Consider the following 20,454-nt stretch of genomic DNA (forward strand, 5'->3'; position numbering starts at 1 on the left):
ACCTCATTATACAAACTTCATAAAGCATTTCATGTTCCAAGTTACTTTTTGACAATGAACATCACATGAATTCAATGCCAGATGGCAGGGAAATTTTTCTCACAATATATGAACACCACCTCCTCATTGTACATATCTCATGAAGCATAGGAGCATTCTCTGATTCAATATTAGAGCCCTCATCCTCATTGTCTCTGTCCAATAAGCCCTTCTTTTTCCCTTATAAAACTTACCACTCATTCAACCTCTCTTCATTGCTCTCCATTCTCAAAAACAGACTGCTTTCGTTTTGGATATGATGGTGCTTGGTCATGTAGATTTCTCCTTTACCAAAAGGAATACCTAGCTATGAGGTGGAGGGCCTCATACTTCTCTTACTTCCTAGTGCTGAGAGAAACTCGATGCGTGGAATCACCAAATACCTTACATAAGAGAAATTGGCCTTTCATTCTTAAGGTAATTATAATTTGTTTGTATTTTGTTCTCTTATATGTTCCTTTTTTTCACGAGAAGGAACTAGGCAGCATGTTCTTACACTCCTTGAAAGGACCCATGAACTGTGAGTATGCTTTCTTGGGTCTTTTATTTTTGGATTTGTTAGATCCATTGTATGGGGAATTGGCGGACACATCTTACGACGCCTAGCGATAACTCTCTCACTCCAGTGTCGAACTAACCATTTTTTGTTTTCATTTAGACGTTTGTTAGAATTACATAGTTGACAGTAAAGAAATTATCGCACATAAATAGGATGTCCACGTATTTGCAGCATTTATGCAATTGGTAGGCCCATATTTAACATGATTTTATTGATATGAAGGTTAAAGAGAAAAGATGTATGTTGTTCAGGAATTTATGTGTATTTGATGGCTGCAATTTTTTTTTCTTTCTTTTTTCCCTATAGGCTTCACATCATAATCCGTTGTGATAACATTTTTATATTACTTTATGTGATCATGCCACATAGAACGAAAGAAGATATTCACTAATATATACATAAAGGTTACGAGATAAATAACTGGTAAGGCTGAGAATGTTTAAAAATGTACAGTATATGTAGTTCTTTTAGATGAAATTTCTATATATGCTCACCCCCTAGATGCCGTGCAAGAGCTCGTCACCATTGTTCTCCTGGCGAAAAAAAACACCATCCCCTCACTTCCCTTCGAGAGTCTTCTTTCTATTTGTTATTTTTTATGAGATAATTGTCAAGTAATGTCGTTTTCTTGATACGACTTGGTGCAGTGCATGGGCCTGCAATGAGCGCAGAGTTATCCCTTGGCCGTGCTTAAAAAACGAGCGATGTTGACTATAACTTGATGACTTATAAGGTCGACGTTATAAGTCATCAAGTTTAATGATCCTTGAAGCCAAGACATAACTGTTTTTTATTACTTTTAATATTTATCTTTTATATATGCGCTCCTTTTGCATGAATACATTAGTTCATTTATTTATTATGTGAAAAAATATATGGCTCATGACCTTGTTTGGTATCTTTGTCGTAGCAGGGTTATTCAAACAGATGCAGTTGTTTTCTGATTTTATCAGGTGTATCCGTATTTATATTATTGGACTCACCCATCCTAGCAATAATAATAATAATAATAATAATAATAATAATAATAATATACCATCAGTCACTCCTATTTTTTTTTTTTTTTTTTGGTAAACTCTTATTTTCCTTTCACGTGTATTCCATATACTCGCATGCTCCTACCTGCCATCGCAAGACCTCTGTTCCTCTGCGCGCTCTGTATTTTTTTATATTCTCTTTCCTCTCTAACACTCGCTCCTGTTCTACGATGCTGGCGTCCGCAATCCTCCCGCAACTCCGTTTTGATATTTTAGCGCTGGAGACCATGGAAAAAACTCCGAGATTCCTCCCTCCTGGATAGTCCAAGAATTGGACTTTCTTGGCAAGCGCTTCTGAAGGGGAAGGAGACAAAAGAAGGCAGTTCCATTGACGTCTCCACATCCTACCTCCCTCTTGCGGGCCCCATCCCAACCCCTGCCCGGTCAACCCATCTGACGCCGCCGGCGTGCCGCCCGGGACCCACCAAAACCCAAAACCTTCAACCCTCACCACTAATTTAATCCCCACTGGTACATTAATTAATTCCCCTACGGATCGGGGCGAGGCGTGTCTCCGAGAGCATGTATCCTCGTATTTCGCTCATGTATTCTCGTCCCTCTAATCGACTGAGATGGGGAGGACGGGCTGAAACGGAGTTCCGCAGGGGGCAGAGCAGGGCAGAGCCGAGCGGCGACTGAACTCAATTGACCTGCAGGCTTACCCCAGTTACCGGAAGCGGGATGGAAGTGGAACAGCATGGCTGCATGATGGGAACGGCTTTATTTGGGAGTTCCGGGAAACGGATTCTTCCCAAAAACTGGCGCCTTTTTTTTCGATTTAATGCGCGAATTCCGTTTTTCCTTTTCGTCGAACTCCGGGGAGTTTTTTTTTTTTTTACATGGGGGTGCGACAAAGTCTCGTGCCCTTTGACTCCGTGACGGTGACGTCGCCGCAGATAGCCGATCTCGGCCGTAGGATGGAATCGGGTACGGTGACACGTGCCTTGGAGATGCCGGTGTGATTGGTTGGGCCCCGGACTCCCGCTCCTCCTCGGTCCGATCGACCAACGTGAAATGACCATAATGTCCTTTCCCTTAACTGCGGTGGGCCTAAATTCGTTGAAGGGGAGCCGAACAACGTTGACTCGTTTCGCCCGGCTCGTGCCACGTCATCGCTCGCCGCGCCATGTCGGTGCTGTTCCGAAGGCGTGAACTGGAGCGCGGAAAAAACCCGGCAGCGGAGAGCGAAGCTCCCACTCGTTTCCTTCTGCCATTTTTTCCGAAGTAATTAAAAAATTAGTATAAAATTGGAATAGATAATAAATAATAGGTAAGAAAAGGCCAATAAAGACCTCGGCGGCTGGAGGGGGGCTTCTTCTCCGAAGGAAGAGAGAGAGAGAGAGAGAGAGAGAGAGAGGGATTTCAAATGTGATGGGAAGCGGCGCCTCCCGTCTCCTCCGCGTGCCGTGCCTGCGGCCCGCCACCACCGGCGCCGGCGAGGAGCGCCCGCCGGATTTCGACGGGGGGGCTCTGGACGAGGCCCTCGGCCACTCCTTCTGCTACGTCCGCTCCGCCAGCCCCGCCCACTCCCGCTCCTCTTCCGTCTCTTCTTCTGCCGCCGCCGAGACCGCCTTCAAGTCCATCTCCGGTGCCTCCGTCTCCGCCAACTCCTCCGCCCCGCTCCCCGTCTACGACGCCCCCACCGCCGCCGTCCGGTCACAGGCTGCTGGCTTCCGGAGCTCCGCCTCCTTCTCCGCTATCCCCCTCCAGCTCTCCTGCGGCGGCGGCGGCGGCGGGGGGCTGGCGTCGGGGCCGCTCGATCGGGGGTTTTTCCTCTCCGGGCCGATCGAGCGGCGGGCGCTCTCCGGCCCGCTCGACGCTGTCCCCTTCTCCGGCCCGCTTGTGAAGAAGAAGAGCCGGGGCATATCGAGGAGGCTCCGGAAGCCGTCCCTCTTCCGACGGAGCTTCTCGGAGAAGAACCGCCCCTGGGTGGTCCCTCTCCGGCGATGCGACCCCGAGGACGCCCCCCCTCCCGCCGGCGGGAATGTCCAGTGGGCCCACGGGAAGGCCGGGGAGGACCGGGTCCACGTCGTCGTGTCGGAGGAACACCGGTGGGTCTTCGTCGGGATCTACGACGGGTTCAATGGTCCGGAAGCCCCTGAATTCCTTGTGGGCAACCTCTACCGCTCGGTTTTCGACGAGCTCCGGGGCCTATTCTGGGAGGAAGTGGAAGAGGAGGCAGTCTCGGAAGAGGGGACGGACAAGAAGGTCACCTTTCAGGAGGATTCAAAAGCCGGGAGGCGCCTTTGGGAATTCCTGGCAGAAGGGGATGGTGATGGAGAATTGGACTTCTCCGGTTCGGGACGGTTCGCATTCTCTCTGTCCAAGCTGAGGGATGGATTTGGGAGCTGGCGGAAGGAGGGCAGGAGGTTCCGGTTTCCGAGGTGGGGGTATGAATCGGAGGAGAAGGCGAAAGAGACCCAAGAAGTTACCGAGAGGAGTAGCCGCAGGCGGAGGAAGGCGGGGCCTGTTGCTGATCATGAATTGGTGCTGGGGGCTCTTTCACGGGCATTGGAAGTTACCGAGCTCGCGTACTTTGAGATGACAGATAGGGCCATGGACTGCAACCCTGAGCTGGCACTGATGGGCTCCTGCTTGCTGGCGGTGCTCATGAGAGATGATGATGTGTATGTAATGAATGTGGGAGATAGCCGTGCAATTGTGGCGCAGTATAGACCTCGAGGAACAACCGAGAGAAGGAGGAATCAGGGCAATGCCGATGAACAGGACACAGGAGTTGGAGGGAATGAGGTGGGTCTGGAGATTGAGACACTGGATCGAGAAGCAACAGAATTAGTGGCATTGCAGCTTTCGACTGACCACGCCACCAGCAATGAGGAAGTAAGTTCGGATAAGAGAACATGCATTTAGTGAATTGTTGTTTTACATATCCCTTTTTCCTTATTATGCTTCAGAGAGAGAGAGAGAGAGAGAGAGAGAGAGAGAGAGAGAGAGAGAGAGAAATTGTTATCCATTAATGAAGAAAAAAGAATAATGATTTGTTCCTTCATACTAAGCAAACTAAAAATCTGTTCATAAGGCTGGATACATCTATGTGCTCCAACTATGTTAGGACATATGTAAGAGTAGGTTTTTTGAAAACTCCTATCTAGTATGTAGTATCCAAGAAATACTTCATGACTTGCAATATTGTTCATGGCTGTGCTATGTGAACTTCCCATATATGTGAATGTTAGCTTTCACTTATGTAGAATGAGCATAGCGAGTTCATGAATACACACAGCTCTTGTATAAAATGAAAATACCGGTTCATAAATGTTTGTAGCTGTTGTTGACATTTGCATGTGCATGCTCTCTCTCTCTCTCTCTCTCTCTCTCTCTCTCTCTCTCTCTCTGTGTGTGTGTGTGTGTGTGTGTGTGTGTGTGTGGCAGTTTTTCTTGGTACAGCATATTCTCTTTTGGTTTCATGAAGTTTGGCTTCTGCAGGAAGTCCTCAGGATAAAGAAAGAACATCCAGATGACCATCAATGCATTGTCAATGATAGAGTAAAGGGACGTCTTAAGGTCACGCGAGCATTTGGGGCTGGATATCTCAAAAAGGTAAATGCACTCTCATAAAATTTCCTTCTATATGTTTCTAAAATGGATGATCCAATCTCCTAAAGCTTAGATGGTCGAATTTTATAATTTCACAGACTAAGAATTGTCCAATCCATTTGGAGACAGTGTTCAGATAAAGGCTTCTTCTCCCTTTTTCTATATGTTTTATCTGCTATCATTATTTTCAATACCAGATAAATCGGATAAACCTTTACTGTTGACATTGTAGTCTGTAACACAAACTAATTTATGAAATGGGGCATTTTTGTGAGTTGTTGTTTTGTTAAATAGCTTTGTTATGAAAAAAATTATGAATATGTTGCACCTTTTCTCAATGTGCATTTGGTTGCAGCCTAAGTGGAATGATGGATTACTAGAGATGTTTCGGAATGAGTTCATTGGAATAGCGCCATACATAACTTGTACACCTTCACTTTGTCACCATAAACTGGGATCAGATGATCAATTTTTAGTCCTTTCTTCTGATGGCCTGTATCAGTATCTAAGCAATGAGGAAGTGGTTTTACATGTTGAAAATTTCATGGAGAGGTTCCCAGATGGAGACCCTGCACAAAGTTTAATTGAGGAACTTCTTTTTCGTGCTGCCAAGAAAGCTGGTAAGATTTGTTTCTGAACTTTTCATCTGTTTACAAATGTATGTTACTTTTAACGTTTAGACAATTCTGTCAATAATCGCTGGTGCAGTATTTTGGGTAGAAAATCTGGGTTTAGTCCATGATCTGGTACTTGACTGATTTTTAATACTTAATCCAACGGTCTTTTTTTGAGGGAATACTTAATCTGTCATATCAGTTTATTAGACGTGTATATCTGCTCTTGCTTGAACATAAATAACAACCTTTATCTTATCTATTTGAGGCAGGCATTATGGTTATTGCCTCACCATCACTTCTTATTCAAATTAATGGTGTCCTCAACTTTTTCAACAATTCTTACATCTAAGACTGTTATTGTGTCCTGTGATTTCAATCTGATAACCTCAATTCAAGGACCTGCCCTCATTCATTATATATAAACTGCAACTTTTATTTCTGAAGCCACTCCCTGATCTAAAACAAACCACTAATATAGTGGTTTAGAATGTAACCCTGAATATGCTGCTGCATCTTTAGTGCCAAAATGATTGCTTACATCTAATGTAAAATTGGCTAACAACTAGATACTAAAGGAATTAGATTCATGTCTTAAATCTTGCTTGTTGAATGAGTTTAAACTTTCTAGTGATTGGGTTAGCTTTGGTGGCAGTGTTATGCAAGATTGATGGTTAGCTGGGGGACTATGTGTGAGATTGGTATTGAGCCAGTATGCTAATTGTGTCAGACAATAAGTACTAACCTGATTTGCTGTGTATCAACCAAGGGTTGAAATCTCATGCGTATCACCACCACACTAGCCATGAGCCAGTCGTATGGGGCTGGTACGCACAGGTTTCAGCCAAACCAGACCTATATCGTGTCTCATCAGAGCATATTAGCTCCATAGTGCTTAATATACTTTTTTCTTTCTTTTTTTCCTTGCTCATTTGCATTGAGGCATATTGAGGTGTATGGCTCCCATACTATCTATATCAAGGATGATACCATATGAAACCTACTATCTATCTTCATTGACTTGTGCCATATTGTATTGCAGTGAGATGCTCAGATACAATATGATATATTAATCATCATGTGTACAATTGTAAATTGAAAAAAAAAACATATGTGAAATTAAATATATCATTTAGATGAGTTCAGTTTCTTGTTCTTTCCCTAGCTTCCCCAGTCTGTCTTCCTTTTTTTTTTTTAACTACTTGCTATTAGTTGTTTGATCTAATTTTACAAATGCATTTTAACTTGTCTGCTAACCTTCTTTAGATAGTGAATTGCATGTGTTTTGGTTATGATTCTGGTGCTCAACAAGCACCTTTAAAATGATTAAGTATGATGTATTCGTTTCTAGTACATGTTTTAATGTCCAGACTGTAACGCAATTCAAAATAGCCTAGACTCAGAATGTGAAGAACAGGGGGAAAAAAAAGAGGTGAAACTAAACATATCCTAGCTAATTGCTGCTAGGTATTTATATTTGCTTATGTTTTACAGGCTTGTGTTTTTCTCCATGCTGTCATATTCTATATGTTGGCATGGCATATAGGTAGTTCTTGAAAAGGCACAAGCATGATACATGCTTTTCTCATTCTTGGTTATACATGAATGTAGAATGGGGCTTTGGTATTGTTGTGAAAATGAATGATTTAAAAGAACTGGAATCGCACATATGCACACACACACACATACACTTAATTCAAATAAATTGTCATGACTCATGAAACATGATAGACCCATGAAATATTAGGTTTTACACTAATAGAATGTACTGGATCCAGGAGCATGTGATTATGATCTGATCTGAGGCATGGACAAAATGAAGATTGAATGGATGAACAGATTAACATGAAGATAACAATCGTGCATGAATGTACATGTTTTTGAATATTTAGAGCCTGAGATCAGATAAAGAGAGAGAGGATATATTGGTGCATGTTTTAATTGATGATGCTTTGAAGCACATGGATGGACAATTAACTGGTGGAAATAACTGGTAGGACACTTAATTGTTCTTTTAGTGTTGGAGGGACTTTGGGTTTTGTGATCTTATTAAGACTGTATAGTTGACTGGATGTGCGGAATGGTTGTGATTTTATTAAGAGATAAAAGAGGGAATTGGTTGAAGATCAATTAGATATCTAAGCAAGAAGTGCAATTATATATGAAAACATTGTGTTACTTGTCTTGCCCTCTTGAACTGCAAGCAGTCATATCTATGCATAGTTTGTTACAGATGACAAATGCAAGAAAAGAGTAGCGCAGCTGATTTTGGAATTTAGGGTTAAATACCGGTCAGGGTATTTGATAGCCTCTTGGTCATTCTAAGGGTTTAATGGGTTTTATAATAACAACCAGTCACTTGTTGCTGGAATTCCTAATCCAACCTGAATTTAGCTTTAGATAAACTACGAAGAAAAGCAAGTAGGATTATGGATCTGGAGTTTGAGATATGATTTGTTGTAAGTTTATGACTTAGGTTTATTGGAATCTTTTTGCATATTTGAAATTATTTTAAATTGAATTATTTGATTATGCAAATAGAGATGTCAAGATCTGGAGCAAGTGCTTGATGTTGCTAGAGGGATGAAGATGAAGAACCATAAGGAATCGAATACCTGATCAGCAAGGAGTAGAAGTTGATAAACTTTTCAGAGTTATTGCCACCAAAATTCAGTCATCACTACCAAAATGAACATTTTCAGATTCGTGAACTTCATGCATGAATTTATCACCAGGAAAGGAGATCAGAAACTATCATATTTGTTCTGCATAAGAGGACTGCCCACCATAGAGGCATATAGCAGCCACTATAAACGAAAAAATACAAAAGGAACCCCTTAATGCTAAGTTAAAAATTAAGGGTAAATCGTTGTTTGCATAAGAAACAGAAGAATATAAAATGATGAACTTGTCTCAAGAGAGACATCAGAGTTAACTGAGAAAGAAGTAAATAGAAATGAGGAACATGGAAATTTGGGATTCCAGTAGGGTTATATGTGTATATATCAATAACATCCTAAATCTCTAGGCTCTTGGGTTTTTCTGCCCACCTCATAATTGAAATAAAAGATCGAGACAATAATCCTACAAAGATAGGACTTCAAAACAAAACTTAAAATTCAGTTAAAAAATTTCAAAAAAAATTCCAAATATAATGAAATCCTTATATTCTTTGTTGTTTTAAGGATGTTTAGAATCAACTGTAATCCTTTGATAAATCCTAGCTAAGTGATATTGTTTTAGGAACACGTTTTCGTACAGCACAGTGTATAGAATGAGCAAGTAACCAGTGTCTATTACTTGGACCACTTTATTAGTGAGTCTACATCAACAATATAACCAGCTTAGCAATTAGGACTGTTGATAATCAGGGCAACAGATCACCTTGATAGTTTGATGTGATTATATACCAAAACTATTATAGTTATTACAGCAAAGTGTATTATATTTGAATTCATAATCTCATCAAAATATATTATGTTTCAAGCCCTAGATTGGGAATTTTATGACTGTGAATAATAACAACTAAGTTCTGGGCAAATGCAGTTTCTCAGGCAATCAGGCCAGTTTATGTGGTTACAAGAACATGGTTAAGAATAAAGACGTCTTCTTTTAGCACATCTGCAATGATTTCATGAAGCATTAAAAATGCCTTAATTGTAAATTCGACATTGCACACATTAATATCTGCCTATGAATATGTTGTAACATGTAATACACACACACACACACACACCCGTGCATATATATGAATGCACTTACTTGGCTCTGCAGAGAAACCCTTGTTATCTGAAGAACTATTTTGTTCTCTCCATATATTGCATCAATGGCACCATAGTTCTGCAATCTGCTCAACTTTCCATGAATGTAACCTGGGAAGGAACAGCTCAATCTACATCAAAATGTTAAAGCGGTTCCAGTCTTTTAACAGCTTCCTTACGTACAAATGTGTGACTAACCATTTTACCATCTGGGTGCCTGATGCACCCAGGATGGGATGGAAATATTATCTGAAGTACTTTCTACAAGCTGGTTTCTAATTTCCCTGGATTTTAGTTTTGAGGGTTAACCATCCCTAGCACATGGGTTGCATATTTCTGCACATTGTGCTCAATAATAATCCGGGAATACAAGAATATGGATTTGCTAAGGATATGTCCCATGCAACCCGCTTCGAAGATATGTCTTCCCAAGCTCAAGGTTACTGCAAAGTAGATTTTGTATCTGACAGCCGCCTTGAATCAACCTGTTCTGTTCATCTGGAATTTGAAATCCTCCAAAGTCTTGGTGACCTCTCTTGTCCCTGTGCGTGCTTCACCTTCATATTTGTTCCACTCCTACTTCATACTAGGAAATGTTAGATTAAGTGGATGATTCTCCTTCATTCTTGCTTGATCTTGGAATAAAAAGTCATTCCTAACCAATCACTCATCAGTTTTGAATCCATTTTATCAGGAAGCATTTCAAGCAATACATTTGGCAAAAACAATCTGTCCACGGTGCATAGATTCTGTCTTGAAAATTTAACCTAGTGATGGATCCATTGATAGTGGCGAGTCCACTCATATGCATTCAACAATCTAAGGAGATTATTGTACTTAGGATGACCTTATTATCTATCACCAGCATTATCATGAATAAAGCATATTGTACCGGAAATTGGTCAATCATCCCAAGCAATCATCGTTTTGTTTAGTTGACAAATATTTCAAATGTTCCTCCCATGGACTCTTAAGGCCCTTGAGCAATCGAGCCAGTCTCTCCTGTCATCTGATTTTCATAGGAGAAAACCTTACATCTTTGCGCTGTTTACTAATGACAGAGGTTGCTTCTTGCCTTGAAGTTAGATGCTTTAGTGTCAGTTCCCTGCTGTATTTATCTAATGACTCTCAATTGCAGGTATGGACTTTTATGAACTCTTGGACATACCACAAGGAGACCGCCGAAAGTACCATGATGATGTAACAGTTATGGTCGTATCTCTTGAAGGAAGAATATGGAAATCATCAGGAAAATGTGTGACAAGCTAAGAACCAGATGGACTTTGTTGTCTATGCTATGCAACTTGCCATCAGCATATTGCCAATTCATATCTCGAAATTGTAAAAAGGCCAAGGGTTCCTTCTGATCATTAAGTTGTGATCTGTGACAGAGCCATTTTCCTATGGTTCTGGAAATCACCATGAAAGCTTCAACGGACAAATCGAATACAGGTAAAGTGGAATGGCTTTTGGATTCATGCTGGTTGATTTTGCCAATCAATCTGAAAGGGGAATTGGTCTGGGGTGGTAGAAGATGAACATACCTAGGGAGAGTGCACAAGTTTATTCTCGTTTTTTGGGAATGCCGAGCGGCGACTTTCCTTGTGCTGCGATGCTTTTCCCCCTTTTATTTCAGGTTTTTATAGGGGTAAATGGTTTTTCAGTGGGAAATATTTTTACAGATGTACAACATTACCTTTTGTTACATGTGACGCCCTCTATATCTGTTGGACATGTTCCATCAAAAGCTAATCTACAAAGACAAAATTCTTTTGGCAGCAATGTTGCAAAGGTGTTTGATAAGCAATTGCAATGCATATTAGAACAGGTAGCACTTTTACTGCCACTGTGGTCTTTGACAATCTTTAGGTAGCACGACTCAATTCCCTGACAAGAAAGCAGAACGTTTTGAATGCTTCCTTCTTGTATGGTATTCATTAAATTATCAATTTAGAGGGCGTGCATACACCTTTTCTGCTTCAATCTAATGATGTAAAATTTATACTGCAATGAAGTGACAGTGGTAGACAATCAAAGAAAAATGGAAGTCGTGAAACTTGCACTTCATCTGCATTAGATTTCACATTCCAAAACAAGGATTACAGTTCAAAAGTAGTACAATTACCGTTGCCTTCTCCTATAATGCAGCAAAAACTGCAGAAGGAGCTCCGGACCGTACCCATGATATAAAATCCTCCCTGGAAGCAACAAAATTGCCGCTCGTTTCTTCATTCCTCCTAAATGGTGCAGCCAATTTCTCCAAACGTGAGGCAAAAGCACTGGCCAATCCCTGTGAGAATCTGTGGGTTCCAGCACCAGTATTAATAGAGAAGGATTGAGGCAACACTTCCTTCTTCTCCACAGAATCTGATAAACTTTTTATCCACTCTTCGAAAGCAGTATCGGCCGCGCCGAAAGACAGCGATCGCAGGTTCAGCGACCATACGTCCGAACTCTTTGCATGCAAATTAGGATAAAAGCCATAAAGGGTTCCCAGATGCAGAAGATCATTAGCCCTCTGCGAAGGAAAACCATGGTTCCTGCATATATCTATCAGGCAATTGCAGAAGGGCCTCCGAGCCTCGACGGTAGCCTCATTCAGCATCCCTCGGAATTCCTCTTGGACTTCATCGAAGCCAACTTCTTCCATGCGGAGCATCTTTATCAGCTCAACCACCCTTGGATTAGCCTTCTCCAAGGATGCGAGCACCATCTCCATCTCCCCTTCTTCGCACAAAGCCACAAGTGAGAGCAAGCATCCGCAGAGCCGATCATCCGGTATAACACCTCTCTCCACAGAAGTCTCGAACACCCTCATGGCATCTCCTATCCTCCCGGCCTTCCCCAAGCACTGGATCAAACAGGTGTAGCTCATAATGTTTGGCTCAACTCCATTCTCCAACATCTCTTCGAACAATTCCAATGCCCTCTCCGCCTTCCCTCCACTCCCATATATGTTGATCATTGCAGTATAGCTCCAATTATCCGGCCGAGTACCGCGCTCGGGCCGCTTCATATCCTCAAACAGCTTCTCGGCCTCTTCCTCCAATCCAAGATCGGCGCACATGCTGAGCAGTGTGTTGTAGAGGATGAAATCCATCGGCCATTTGTTGGACCTCATCCGCTCCCAGAGCTCCAGTGCGTCCCGACTCCACCTCGCCTTGCCATAAATCTTGATCAGTGCAGTCAGCGTCTTCTCATTTGGCGACAGGCCAGCCGACACCATTTCGTCGAACAGGCTCCTGGCAAGCCCCGGCTTCCCAGCCTTCCCCATCGCCTCCAACAGAGTGTTGTAGACCACCAGATCGGGCTTCACGCCCAGGCTCTTCATCTCCTGCAGCACGTACTGAATCCCGTCGTAGTCCCCGGCCGCGCCGAACATTTTAGCGAGCACCGAGAAGGCGACAGAGTCCGGGGTCCATCCTCCAGCCCGGGCCCTCTCATACAATGTCATCACCTCCCCCCGCTTGCCCAATTGAGCATACACATCGAGGGCGGCCGAGTAGGTGACTTCGTCGGGGATGACGCCGGTCCTGTACATCCTCTCGAACCACTCGACGGCTCTGTCGAACCGGCAGCACCGCTTGGCGGAGGTGATGATGGTGGAGTAGGTGACGTTGTCGAGGGGGACGCCGCGGTCGATCATCTCCTGGGCGAGGCGCTCGACGAGATCGTGCTGCCGGCCGGCGCGCAGCGACTTCATGGTGACGTTGTAGAGGATGGTGTCGAGGGGGGATTGGTCGGCGTGGGTCTTGAGCCAGTCGAAGAACTGGAGGGCTTTGGGCCATGAGCGGAGGGAGTTGAGGACGAAGAGGGCGTTTTCTTGGGAGGGAGGGAGGGGGAAGGCCTCGGTGAGAGCGGCGGAGAAGGCGGCGGGCTCGTCGGGGGCTTGGCGGAGGGAGCGGGAGAGGAGGGAGAGGTGTCTGAGGTCGGGGTTGAGGGAGTAAGGGGGCCGGCGGTGGCGGTGTGGGGAGAGGACGGAGGGCTTGGGCTTGGATGGGTTGACCCAGGTGGGCTTGGGCTTGGTGGGGAGGCAGTGGGAGTTGGACGAAGCGCGGTCTTTGTCTTTGAGGAGGGTGAGGGAGAGAGGCCGGAGCTGGTCGGAGAGAGAGGGGGTGGTGGACTCCGTTTTCGTGGAGTTGGGCGCCGGAGGGGATTGCTTATTGGAGGAGGAGGAGGAGGAGGAGTGGCAAAGGAAGGTGGGTCTGCGAGAGGGTTTGGAGAGGAAGAAGGGGAAGGAACGAGGGGAGGACGGGGACTGGAGGTCAAGGTGGTGGAATGTGGGAGTGCAAGTGTAAGAAGAACCAGGAAAGGCCAAGAGTGCCATGGCTGGGGAAAATACCAGCATCACAACTCCAAGTCTTGATGAGTTTTTTTCCCTGAATATTTCTCCTTTGGATAAGCCATTCAGATATATTATAAAAAATATCTCAGGCAAGCAAGGGCTTGTTTCTTTTAAGTTGCCCAGCCGAAATGGATGCAGCCCAGCTAGCCCGTTGGACATCACAGCCCAACTAGCGCGGTGTCCATCATTGCGGACTTCGACGTGACCTCAAACTCACATGCGGAGGGCCTGAGTCCAAATAAGGTAAGGTCTAGGCCCATTTATAATTTTTGTTTTATTTCTTTCTTTTTGTCTCAAACAACAATAGGAAAGTCAGAATCATGAGAACGACCATGGTAAGTTTCAATGTTCACCTCACAAAATCACGAGAAAGAAAAACTTCCATAGACTTAGTCATACATAAGATCTGATGCCATGAACTATTTTTTTTCTTCTTTTGCTTCTTTTTTTAAACTAAAATCAAAAATCACATGATGCGTGTGTTTTTCCTTCCTTCTTTTTTTTCTAATTTTGAAGCTGCATGGTCGAATTGAATTGGTCGCATCCGCCTTCCTGCTTAGCGAATCTCTAAGGGGCGGCCATGTTAGGCTGTGTGGTCTACGCTTTGGGAGTACCTATTGATGGAAGAGGAGCTCTAAGCGATCATGAGCAAAGATGTGTCGAAGTTCACCAAGGCTTCGATCGCCGGCTCTTCTGTCATCAGGTCACCAACTTTCTTGACCTTTCGGCACTGGGCAGGCGTCAAATCAATTTCTTGAAGTTGGCCCATTGCATTACTATTATTGGGCATACAGTATATGAGAGGAAGCATGCATATATGCAATCACATGAGATGGTGAGATGAAACATTCATAAACATCATCTCATACTTTTCTCTTATTTTTATAACAATTATCAAACTAATTAAAATATATTCTTTTTCGAGATTGAAGGTAGGTATAAAAGCACTCCTTGCATGGATTTGCGGTAAATTACCGAAAAAATGGATATGCAATAAAACTTTGACATGGATGGAGGTTTATAATCCAGGTATATAAGTATATATACAATAATTGAGTGTAGTTTTGCTGCATGATCCATGTTGAGGTTCCAGCACCCAAAAGGTAGCTATAATTGTAGCTTGAGCTTATAGCTTGGTAGTTGCACCTCCTTGCTTGGAAACAAGAGATCAGAGATTTGAGTGGTGCATTCTTCCATAAGATTTGGACCTCAATGGTGGGCCCATGCAACCTTATGCACGTCAGCATGTGTGGAAGGTTGCTGTTTGCTGTTGGGAACTTGACAGCAAATATTTATCTAGTCACGCTCCTCCTCCCTGATGTTTGTAATCACAGGCTTGAGAAAAAGCAGCAGCCCGGACTTTTGTCCGAGCGTGTGGCCTTTTGTCCCCTGTTCAAAAGCTCAAGGCTGAGTCATAGGGAATTATAGGGAAAAAGGGCTCCAAGAAATGAAGGAGATAAAAGAAGGGGAGCGGTAAATTTTTGACAGGTCCATTATATGCGCCAAGCTCAAAGCAGTATGAAAAGGTGTTATTTATGCGAGATGGATATTGGGTGTGGACTGCATTCTTTTGGATGGGACTCGACCACTGTGATCGAGTGGATCCGGAATCAAAGATGCACTGCTAAGGAGAGGCTGCTGCTCTACGATATTCGTCAATTTCTAAGGGAGTATGACTCCTATTTGGCCACACATATTTATAGGAAGGCAAACTGTGCTGTTGACTAGGTTGCCTCCTTTTCTTCACATCACTCGGAGGATTTTATTTGGGTGGACCATGTATCTGCGGCGGAGCTTCTTTGTAGCCTTTTGTTCTCTGATTTTGTTGCCACATTCATACTCGACGGGTGTAAGCCGCCGTTGTACCAAAATTAAAAAAAAATAATAATAAAAGAAAAAAGAGGAGGGGAGCCTAGCATTTGTTTTATTGAGGTCCATCGCACCATGCACAAAAGTTTTGCCGAAAGTGCGAGCAAAAGCTACCGGATAGGGTGATGGGGAAGTTGTTTCTTGTTCTCCTTTCTATTTTTTTTATGCCTTGGCTTTTATTAATCTTAAATGCTCCATATTTTTTTTAAAAAAAAATTGTGCGTAAGATGAGATCCTAATGAAATCTTTTGGCTTAAAATACAAGAGTATCGCAATTTGGCATTCGCATCAAATAACCGTGGCCACAAGCCATGGATGACTTTAAACTAGAAGTAATTAAACGATACTTTCTAGCAAGAAAGTTAAGAGCTTTATGAGCTGAAACATCGAGGCATGATTTTCTCATTGAGTAAAATTGTTACATATCTGCCACATAATAATATTAAGAAGGTGTGACGATGGTGAACAATCTCTTAATATGACGAATTAAGGCTCTAGAAGTTTGGGATTCAGGTGTTGGATGGCATATTTCCAAGATTTTGGACCTTCCTGTTTTCTCTCTAAAAAAACACAACTACACATCAACTCATAATAATATATTTGGATTGAAAGGAGACGGTTGAAAAAATTTTGCATCCCAAGTCTACACATTGCATAATTGCCTACTAAGACCTTCCTTCTCTACTGCATAAAGTCAATTTATGTCATATAATAAATTACAAGTACAAAGTGCTGAATGATACCTTGCCTACCCGTGAGCTTGAATCTTCGAATCTTTGTTGCCAAGGAAACGCTCAAGAAACTACCCATTTTGGATCCAAAGGGCTAAAGGAGATTTTATTTTTTTCTTTTTACTATTAAACGTGTTATAAGATAATGTTTTATTTCCCAAATGACAGATATGTGAAGCATGAAGTGGTTTCTTTTGTGGGCTTTTTTGACTTGGCCATTCTTACCTCCATTTTCCCTATCATCTTTATTAATATCTCTCTGCGCAATTTTTCTTTCATAATATGTGGGGACGCATCCAACTTAGATGTCACACGTAAGCGTTTCTATCAGATGACAAGTTCCAAACTAATGAGACACGCCGGTCCAGACTCTAAAGTTCTTATCTTGGGAAGAGACAGTCCCACTAGGATCAAGGATATTCTCCTCTAATCTCCAAAGTTGGATTGATTCATAATTGTTCCTTCAGTCTTTGTCTAAGAAGTTGGGGGGAAACACTTGGAGTGGGGGGTGGGGTGCACTTGTAATCATACAGGAGACTGTTTAGTACTTGGGAGTCCCCTTGGGGAATGATGATCAAAAGAGTACTCAAAGTTATATTCTTAGTGCTGTCTGACCAGGTTATGATGCAAAGGTATGGTCTTAGACCAATCTTCTTGGTCGCACAACAAGAGCTGGTCAAGGAGTTCACAACTAGGAATGGTAATTCAATCTTGAAGGCATGCAGCTTAAGCACTACTGGTTGTAGCCAACTGTGGTGAAGGCTGGATGGCACCTTTATGACCTCGGCATCATGACAGTAGCAAAAAAAGATTGGTGGGGTTCACATATATGCTTTGAGCTAGGCTACTGACCTGTACTGCACCAATCCATCCCATATCATTATATCCTTCGCCGCCTGCATCAACATGGTTACACACCATGCCAATTATCTTATCTTCTTACTGTAGACTAATCACCGAGATGAGCGCATGATGAATGAAGCCCATAAAAAGAAGATGAGATGATTGGCATGGTGCATGGCCATGTGGTGCACGTGGTGTAAAGTAGAATTTTCTCATAACCACAAAATTATGCATCAATTACATATTTCTAAGTTCGCTGGCATTAATTTTTTTTTTTGAAGTCCAATATTCATTCGTCTAAGAGTTGGTGAATGTATTATGAATGAAGCCCATAGGAAGGAGATAAAGGTGATTAGCATGGTGCATGGCCTTGTGGTGCATGCGGTGTAAGGCTATGCATGAGTTACATATTCTGGCATTAATTTTTCTTTGGAGTCCAATATCCATCCAACTACGAGTTGGTTAAACCTTGTGGTGGGTTGCAAATTTGACACTAGTCACTCCTAATCCAAGTTTCTCATGCTTTCCTACGTGAAAAGGCCAGATCAAACAAACCGAGCCAGAACTCACGGGATCAGTGGCTTGTTAAACGAGGGCCAAAAACGTGGATTGATATCATCGAGGATCAAAGTCGCTACCTCTTGCAGGGGCGAGAGCCAGACTCCCTCCTAGATGTTACATCTATTAACATTGTTTTGCTTCAATATTTGGACTGTAGGAAACAAAAAAAAAAAAAAGAAGGAAAAAACACATTACTGGAAGGTTAATGGAGATGACCATAACCTGGGTTTGACCAGCATTTTCTTTATTTCAGTAGAATTACTGATCATCCAAGTATACTTCCATTAATGTAAGATGCACCATTGGGATACTATAGCAAGGCCTCTTCTTGATCATCTTTTGGCCATGTTTAGTCTATTGTACTAATGATTCTGTTGTCGATTATTTTTATTTTTATTTTTTTGTGCAACGGCATCTCACTACATATGGCTGTGAGTATGTCCGAAAAAGTCACAGTACAGAATGTGCTCTCGTGCTAATGGCACGTGCTCCAGTGCCCCCATGTGACGGATCCAGAGTGGTGCGCTGCAAAGGAAGCGATTTAGTCCGCCGCACTGTTTGCCTCTCGAAATACATGCAAAACACGGAATGAATCAGACTCCTCTAGAAGATGGCAAATATCACGGACTAGGGGGTGCATATATGTCCTAGCATGCCCGCTCCGGATTCAGTCGATCAATATAGCCGAATTGCTCTCAGGAAGGATCCGCTGCGCACCTAGGTCCACTCTGACATGGATGAGGCCCTTCCATGCCGCACGCAGCTCCGCCACTAGGACTGGCTCGTCAAAAACGACCTCCGGCTGCAACCAGCCTAGAGTCTTGGTATCTGATCACAAAATTTGCACCGCATCTGTTGCCGTTCTCTGAAATACTACCGTCGAAATTTATTTCATTCAGTTGGCATTCCCACCATATTAATTTCTTAAGAAAATTATGTAAAATAAAGTTCCAAGTTGCTGAAAGATGTCCTCAGAATAAAATGGTAACCAATGCAGTTTGTTTTGTTGGAGTCGGCCTTTTTTTTTGACTTGTATATGCTGGACCAGCCACTAGGTAGGTAGGATCTTAGCTCTTGCACTACTTTTAATAAAGAACAAGAAAGGAATTCCTTTATGCTTTCACTCAAAGGCCTACTCCCATATTCGCTTATAAATTAATAAGTATATGGCACATCATGTTTCGTCAGGTAAGTTCAATTTGACTATGAGTAGTCTATCAAGACCAAGTAGTATACTCAACAATGGTTATTATACTCTGGAAGCTATCAATAACTAACATATTTTCCCACCAAAAAAACTCCTCCTCCTTGGAATAGTTCTCCAGAGAACTACTCTAATAATTGTCCTATACCTTCAGGCTTGAATTGTACCTCTACAACAAAAGGTCTTCTCATGTTCGATATACCTAGACAGTAAACCTTCTTAATATCATATTTTGGACAGAATCTTACTTTGTTGGTGACTACAAAACTTTTAAGATCTCTGCACGGTTCATTCTCGACTTTTAAGATCTCTACACTGACCATTCCATCGAGAATGAGACAGTAGCAGTCATACTGACTGCGATACTTGGAGTGGACTGAAATTCCTGACTTCGGTTTTGTTTTCTGCAAGAAAGTGTATGTTATAGTAACATAATTAGCTCATGGGTGCATATATAAGTAAAACAAAGTTCTCTGGAGTTCAGATACCTGGATGCAATGCTTGTAACTTGTAATGAAGAAAACACATTGATATCAAATATATATGGATATGGAGGGTTCCCCAACTAATAACCAAGAGCTTGTATTGATCTAGGCAACCTAGAGTGTACTTATTTCCATACTCTTGAGCCCTGTCTTCCTTGTTCAAAGCCCAATCTTTCTCAGGTTCCATCAGTTTGGCCTTGTAACTCTCTCTCCAACCTAATCCTCTACGCCCATCTCCTCTCAAATTATTCTCTTTTTTTTTTTTTTTTGACACAAACCGGGCTTAAGCCAAGGTTAAAGAAGTATCAAATACGTTATATGTATGTATCTTTCAATGCTGCTGCCCCTGTAATGCTGAAAGCATCTCTGAGTCCACCAGTTGCTGCCCAACCAGCTACTAAGTTGCACGTTCTTTTTATATAGGTATCAGTGAAATCTCTTTTCAAATATAATAAAGATCTTTTGATTTTGTTGGCCGCATCCACACCTGCAGAGTATGAACCGCTGTTGTATTAATATATATATATATATATATATATATATATATAAAATAAGGACCTGTGGTCGAGACTTCCATTTCCTTCAAAAAAAAATAAAAAAAAAATATCATACTCTAAAAGCATCATTCTTAAAGGGATCCAACAGCTTGTATAAAAAGATTGAACAGAATGTCGACACGCAAGTCCCATGAAATGATGTTTAACATCTCAACAACTAAGGATTTGCTAGGAGGGTAAGTGCACCGGGAAAGTTCTCAAATTGAGGGTCTACCAAAACCACGGGTATTTTGGTCATTTCCCAGCAAGACTTTGACAAAACGAGAACAAAGGCGGGCTTTCCGACATGAT

General features: G+C 42.5%; 2 protein-coding genes across 2 annotated transcripts; one reads left to right on the top strand and one right to left on the bottom strand.

Moving 5' to 3' along the window:
* The first annotated feature begins 1,649 nt into the window (after positions 1-1,649).
* LOC103704739 (putative protein phosphatase 2C 26) lies at positions 1,650-11,350 on the top strand. Its single transcript, XM_026803691.4, has 4 exons — positions 1,650-4,476; positions 5,083-5,196; positions 5,549-5,813; positions 10,707-11,350. The coding sequence occupies exons 1-4, from the start codon at positions 3,007-3,009 to the stop codon at positions 10,835-10,837; spliced, it is 1,980 nt and encodes a 659-aa protein (XP_026659492.4). The 5' UTR covers positions 1,650-3,006; the 3' UTR covers positions 10,838-11,350.
* A 266-nt stretch (positions 11,351-11,616) lies between these two features.
* LOC103704682 (pentatricopeptide (PPR) repeat-containing protein) lies at positions 11,617-13,982 on the bottom strand. Its single transcript, XM_008788074.6, has one exon. It carries the CDS (start codon positions 13,914-13,916, stop codon positions 11,706-11,708), a length of 2,211 nt encoding a protein of 736 aa, XP_008786296.4. The 5' UTR covers positions 13,917-13,982; the 3' UTR covers positions 11,617-11,705.
* Between the last annotated feature and the right edge of the window lie 6,472 nt (positions 13,983-20,454).

Source organism: Phoenix dactylifera, chromosome 6 (genome assembly GCF_051530095.1).
Source record: "Phoenix dactylifera cultivar Ajwa chromosome 6, Ajwa_hap1_PhDact_Kaust_v1.1, whole genome shotgun sequence".
Classification (NCBI taxonomy): domain Eukaryota; kingdom Viridiplantae; phylum Streptophyta; class Magnoliopsida; order Arecales; family Arecaceae; genus Phoenix; species Phoenix dactylifera.